This window comes from Alexandromys fortis, unplaced genomic scaffold (genome assembly GCF_014885135.2).
Source record: "Alexandromys fortis isolate MF-2015 unplaced genomic scaffold, M_Fortis_MF-2015_v1.1 scaffold_19, whole genome shotgun sequence".
In the NCBI taxonomy this organism is placed as follows: domain Eukaryota; kingdom Metazoa; phylum Chordata; class Mammalia; order Rodentia; family Cricetidae; genus Alexandromys; species Alexandromys fortis.
Genome location: NW_026067890.1, coordinates 2,339,385 through 2,346,228, shown reverse-complemented (window position 1 = coordinate 2,346,228; position 6,844 = coordinate 2,339,385). Strand labels below are relative to the sequence as shown.

Sequence of the window (6,844 nt, the reverse complement as noted above, 5' to 3'; positions counted from 1 at the left end):
TGTTGCCTTTGGATCCGGATGTAGACCTCTTATCTCTTTCTCCAGTAACACGTCTGCCTGCATGCCGCCATGCTCCCTGCCATGATGACAATGAACTAGACCTCTGAAATTGTAAGCCCTCACCTTGATTAAATGTTTTCCTTTATAAGATCGTTTCACAGCCATGGAAACACTAAGACTCTATCATAGCTCTGTCTTTTCTTTTTTCTTCCAGTAGGTTTTCTAACTTCTGACACAATAACATAATCACATAAGTCACTGAAATCTAGAAGTCACCAGCAGTGGTTCGGTATACAAAGGTACTGGATTATGTGCATACGTATGCTTGCAGTGTCTACTATACTAACTACTGTTTGATCTGGTCTTGGTTCCTGTGGCATGTAATACATCCGTGGTTGTACTTGGATGTGTAGGGCACTGAAATTAGAATATTACTTTTTCAAAAACTAGTTTACAAAGGAGTGAGTTTCTTTACAGTGTTTTCATATATATATAAGTAGTGAATTTATTTATTTTTGTTTTGAGACAGTATCTCACTGGCTAGTCCTGGTTGATCTAAAACTCCATCCACACCAGGCTGGTTTTGGAACTCACAGAGATCCACATGCTTCTTTCCTCTGAGTGAGTGCTGGGATTAAAGGTGTATGTCATCATGTCCATCGCTTTCTTTTCTTTTTGGACACATGTTCTTGTGTAGCTCAGGCTGGCCTCAGACTCAGTATGTAGTCAAGGGTGATCTTAAGGTACATGCCTAAATTTTAGGTATATGCCTTGTGACCAACCTAAATTAGAATTTTCTGATAATGAATTTTTTAGTCTAAGTATAGCCCAAAGATCGTATAACCAAACAATTGCTATTTATATGGAAATCAAATATAACTAGATCATCTATAATTTTTTCTGACATTTTCAGTCAAATACCCCAGAAATGTCTAATTTTTTGACCCTAGCTATCCTTCAAGTTATTTCTTGTTGTCGTTTGTGTCTTCAGTGTTGTAAAGTTTTGCTTTTCAGGTCAGATGAAGGGCACTGGAGAAATGGCTCAGCGGCTAAGAACGCTAGCTGCTCTTTCAGCGTTCCCAGCTTCAGTTCTCAGAACTCTCATGCAGTTCACAACTGTCCTGTTCCCGGGATCTGACACCGCCTTCTGACCTGTTTTATGCACAGCATGCATGTGGAGCACAGACACACATGTAGGCCAAAGATACACGCACGTACACCGGAACACACACAGAGATCAGATAACAGGGAAACCAAAGTCAGTCTCCTGGCCCAGTGTACCAAACTGCTGTTTTTCTTTCTTCTGATTGTTCACTAACACTTCTCATCTCTGTCCCTACTTTTGCTTCTGCCATGTCCTTTTTATTTTGTGTTCATTTCTCTTCCGTCCCATTTTGAAATTCCTGCATTATAAATGTATCTTCTTTTCTTTTCTTTTTTTCTTTTTTCTTTCTTTCTTTCTTTCTTTCTTTCTTTTTTTTTTTTTTTTTTTTTTTTTTTTTTTTTTTTTTTTTTTTTTTTTTTTTTTTTTTTTTTTTTTTTTTGAGACAGGATTTCTCTGTAGTTTTGAAGCCTGTCCTGGACCTAGCTCTTGTAGACCAGGCTGGTCTTGAACTCACAGAGATCCGCCTGCCTCTGCCTCCCAAGTGTTGGGATTTAAGACATACACCATCACTGCCCAGCAAATGTAATTTTTTAAAAGTTTTTTTTTTAAGTTTCTTTCTTCTTTATGCATTCATCGTGTAGCTCAGTGATAAAACTCTTGCTTGACAAATGTAGAAGGCCTGGGTTTAATCCCTAGCATTAAAAAAAAAAAAAAAGTATGGACTTCCTGGGACAAATGAGGATTTGAGTTCCAGCCTGTCCCTTCGGTGTATATGGAAGTAGAAATTTATTTCATGTCTGTGAGCTCCGGGTTCACTTTCTGTGGGGTGCCAAGTCCTAATGCTTACTTTATCAGGCTGCTGTGAAAGTTAGAGAAGATAATGGGCAAACCAGTTAAGAGTGAATGGATTCTTACTGCCAGAAGAGCTTAGGTTTGACTATGTGCTCGAGCTCTGTGTCCAGACTCGCAGCTCATGGTCTGCTAACACTTGCTCTGGTGAACTTTTGAAGCATCCTCACTTTATCTCTCATGTCATCATCAACCATTTCTGCTCAGCTCTGCTCAGTTCAGGAAATACATACTGAGTTTCTGGTTGTTGTTGTTATTTCAGACAGAGTCTGGCCCTTTGCAACTCTCTATATAACCCAGGCTGGCCTTCAGTTCACAAGAGTTTTCCTGCTTTAGCGCTGTAAGTATTGGAATCATTACTGACATTGTGCAGAGCCTGGGCCCTGGAGCCCCTAACAGGCTAGGTTAGACCACTTGTCCTCAGTAGGTCAATTAAATGGACAAGAAGCAGTAAAAGGTAGTAGAAGGTTTTATTCAATGTAACCACATTAGGTATGTTCGATGTATTTATTATTTATTTATTGAGATGGGGTCTCTCTAGTCCTGGCTCCCCTGGAAATTGCTAAGCAGACCAGGCTGGCCTTGAACTCACAGAGCTCTTCCTACCTTGGCCCCCAGTGCCGGAACTAAAGGCACGTGTCCCATACCCCGCTATGACCACATTACGAAGAGGAACAATCAAAGAGATCCATTGAACACCCAAAAGCCCATCTTCAGGGTCTAAAATGAATTTAAGTTTAAAATGATTTATTTTATTGTTATGTGCTTTGGTGTTATGCCTGCATGAGGGTTGTTGGAATTGGAGTTGAGACGGTTGTGAGCTGCCATGTGGGTAGTAGGAACTGAAACCGGGTCCTCTGGAAGAGCAGCCAGAGCTCTTAACTGCTGAGCCGTCTCTTCAGCCCTGAAGCTTAAGTTTAAATAGAAGGAAAGAAATGTTTATAACTAAGTGGTTCCGGTCAAAGTGTGGTCACGCCCATCATTGGCTCATCTTTACCCTGGCTCAAGTGTCTCCGGCAAGGTGTTTTGACAAATTGTTTGAACTGGGTGAAAGTTCTTCCTCTGGCTGACCCCAGCCTTCATTTTTTTTTTCTTCCAGTCTGAGATTCTTCTGGAAACTGTAATATCTTGGGAACCATTGTTTGAGGAGTCTAATCACTAAAGGGAGGGGCACAAGTACCTCTTTAGAACAACTTTGTTGCTGCCAGGATGGTTGTTACAGTATTACAATGAGCATCCATTGTTTGTGTGCTAGGCTCTTTAAGATGCCAGAAATCCACATCATTAGGATAGCACTGACCTAAGGGAAGTGTTGAGGAATATAAAAGCAATCACAACACAAGAAAGGAAGTGAAACTATGCAGATGTACCAGCATTAATTGAGATGCGATCGCGACCTGTGAGTAGGGATTTAGTCCCTTTGGAGAAAGGGAGCAAGAAGTACTTTAAGTTTGAAGATGATGGTGTCTGAGTTGAGTGAATGGGCCAACTATAAAAACAATGACTGACTGGAAAAACATTCTTAAATTAGTGAAGACCCAAAGAGAGGGATGGGATTGGTCAAACGCATTCTGTACACAGGGAAGCAGGTTATGGACTGGACTGTAAACTGTGGAGCCAGAAAAGGCCAGTGAAAGTATTGCATTTCTTTTAATTAGAAGGCAAGACATGCTCCAAATTAACAGACTCAGGAATGAACACAGAAGCATCACAACAGACACCAAAGAAATTCAGAACGTTATAAGGGAATACTTTGAAAACCTGTGCTCCATTAAGTCGGAAAAGCTAAGTGAAATGGGTGAGTGTCTGGGTTCATCCCAACAACCAAAGTTAAAGCAAGAAGAGAGGAACAGCTAAGCAGACCTCTGGCCTCCTATTGTCATTTTTTTTTCTTCTTTTGCAGTCCTGAGGATTGATCCTAAGGCCTCATACATGCTAAGCCAGCATTCTTTGAGCTACCCTGGCTTCTCCCACATCTTTAAAGCAAAGGCGCCCAGGTTAGCCTTGAACTCCTAGGCTCAAGTTATCCTCTTGCCTCAGATTCTCGAGCAGTTAGGTCTACGGTTGCATTTTTGTACCACACCAGTCTCCTAACTTTACTTCATGCCTTGGATTAATGGTGTAGACTGGACTGTTTGCACTGCTTGAGGTCATTTTTCAGCTCCATGTCCTCCAAGACAGCCAAGCACATGTCTCTGCTTCGTCATCATAAGTGCTTCTAGCTTTTTTTTTTTCTCTGACCAGTGTATTTGTGACACTGAGCATGGTGGTATCTGCCCATGACTCCAGCACTTAAGAGGCCAAGGTCAAAATGAATTACATATTTGTAGCCAACCTGGGCTATATAGCAAGTTTCAGGGCAGCCTGGGCTACAAAAGAAGATCCTCTCTTCAAAACCAAAATAAAATAACAACAGAAAAGAATTTATGTTGTAAGGTATATTTTTCTTGCTAACATATTTTAAATCCTCCTTTTCCTTTATAACCACACATTTATGGAATACCAACTATTTTCTGGGTATTTGTTTACATACTATATACACATGCTGCTCAGAATAGTGCCAAGTTGTAATGATCATGTTCTAGGCATATAAAGTTTATTTTTAAAAAAAATGGAGAAAAGGTTCGATGAGAAAGTATATAAGGTACAAAAGCCTGGGCTCAATTTCCAGTAGTTTTGGGGGTTGGGGAGGAGAAAGGGGTAAGGAAAGAAAGCAGATGTGATAGCTCAAGCTTGTGGTCCCAGCACAGAAAGGCTGAGGCAGGTCTTGCCAGAAGATCAAGGCCAGCCTGGGGCCAGTCTGGGGCCAGTCTGGGGCCAGCCTGAACTACAATGTGAGATCCCGTCTTTTTTTTTTTCTTTCTTTTTTTTTTTTAAAGGTAAATATTGTATTAGTTACTTTCTTTTTGCTGCTGCGGCAAAATGCCTGAGAAAACAACTTGGGAAGGAGGCCTATTTGGGTTCATGATTGCAGAGTTTTTGGTTCAAGGTCACTTGGTCCTGTTGCTTCTGGGTCTCTGGTTGGGGTGTACGTGGTGTGGCCTCTATTTACCAGAAAGCAAACTGGCTACAATGAGAGCCCCTAAGGAGAGGCCTGGGTAAGATACACCCTCAAAGTCAGTAATCCACTTCCAAACAGGCCTGTTCCACCAAGTACTCTATTTCCTAATAATACCTTCAAAATTTTAATACATCAGTGCCTCCGGCCAGAACCTTCGCTATCCACTCCCTTCTCCCAGCCTGAAGCTCATTCGTTGGCAACCAGCCTTTACCAGATGATGAACCTTAGCGGGCCTTTTAGATTCAGACCTAGTAAATACCAAAGTCTAGTTTGCATTCCCTCATCCGGGAGTTTTCTGAAGACCGGATGACCCGAAGATTTAAAGGGAGGTATTCTATGCTAAGTCATCTAATTTTATTTTTCTCTTGGTTGTTTCATAACTGTTCTCCCCTAAGTCATGGTTTTAATCATTTGCAATATGAAGAAGCATAAGCTTAATTCTAGGAGCATTGTATTCACAGGAAAGGGATAATAAATCTGCCATATCCGATGATCAAACCGGACCCAGAATATTACATTTCAACCTGCCCACCGCCAGCAGAGGCTACAGTGGTTGGAAGATTTTCGAAATATATTAGAAGGTTTAAAAAAGTAGTGTATTTGAGATCCTTTCAGACAAGAATAAGTAAAAGACTGCTATACGGTGGTCTCTCTCTGTCTGCACCTTTGTCCTATTTAGTGACACTGAGCCCATTTTGGATTCCTGAGACTCTCCAGAGCTGTCCGAGTGGGGGAAGGGGGTCATTTCCAACCAAACAAGCAGGTTCCTAGACGAAGGTTGGTAACCTGCACCAGAGATAATCTTGTTTTCAACTCACTGGTGGTCATTTTTAGGAGCCAAGATCCGCCTCCCGGTTCTCTATCAGGGTTCTTTGGCCCAAAGGACTTTGCCCTTCCTTAAATTACGGGTCATCCTGTCACTTTCTGCAGCCGGGCTGTCGGCAGGGTCACCCTTCCTATCACGGTCCCGCGACCGTGAGGCTGTCACAGGGCTGTCCTGGTGTGGTCCCCTCAGGGACGCGGCCAGTAAAGCGCGAAGCTGGGGCCGCCCGAGCCGAGCCGGGAACGGCGTTTGCCGGGGCCGAGGCGGAAGCCGGAGCCTTTGGCGGACGGGACCGCGGGAACCCGGAAACGCCTGGGCCGCACCGAGGCGGCCGTGGCGACAGAGACGGCGGGAGCCGGCGGCGCTGCGGGTCAGCGGGCGCGGCGGAGCCGGCGGGCTCGGCAGCCTGGGGCGCCCGGCGTCGCGGAGTCCGGGGCTCCGGTGCGAGCAGCTGGCCGAGCCGCACGGCGGGTGAGCGGAGGTTTCTGGCGGGGTGTGGCGGGCGCCGAGGCCGGAGGCTGCGGGCTGAGGTGGCGTGGGGGGGGGGGCGGCTGAGGTGCCCGGGCCACCTGGACCGCAGCCGAGAGCGGCTGCGCTCGTTCCGAGGGAGCAGATGAAGGGGAGCCTTGTACCTCTGCCCCGGTCGTGCTGGAACGTTCTGGGTGGAGGAGGAAAAGGTCCCAAGGAGAGGGGTGTGGCAGGCGGTGTGCCCGCAAGCTCCAGGCTGGCGGGCCAAGTGCCCAGGGGGCCAGGATGGCGGCCAGTCCTCCCGTGGCCTTCGCTGGAGCCCCCTCCGCGCCTGCGGTAGGAATGGGTCTACCCGGCGAGGACACGGTGCTCCAGAAGCTGCAGGGACTTCAGGAGATGGAAAGGGTGCCCGTGGTAAGGTTCGAGCGAGGGCGATTGGTGTGTGTGTGTGTGTGTGTGTGTGTGTGTGTGTGTGTGTGTGTGTGAGAGAGAGAGAGAGAGAGAGAGAGAGAGAGAGAGAGAGAGAGAGAGAGAGAGA

The 6,844-nt window shown here is 45.3% G+C and overlaps 1 protein-coding gene across 3 annotated transcripts in view; it reads left to right on the top strand.

The window, feature by feature from the left end:
* Positions 1-6,145: 6,145 nt before the first annotated feature.
* Slc35a3 (solute carrier family 35 member A3) overlaps positions 6,146-6,844 on the top strand; it is a 41,515-nt gene continuing 40,816 nt past the window's right edge. Inside the window, exon 1 of one of the 3 annotated variants that reach the window (XM_050137955.1) lies at positions 6,146-6,309. Coding sequence is in view for 1 of the 3 variants with exons in the window: in XM_050137897.1 (XP_049993854.1) it covers positions 6,592-6,720 (129 nt within the window). In the remaining 2 variants the exon portion in view is untranslated. Of the gene's footprint in view, positions 6,310-6,499; positions 6,721-6,844 lie in introns of those variants that run through there. The other 2 variants (XM_050138099.1, XM_050137897.1) reach the window with 2 other exon arrangements.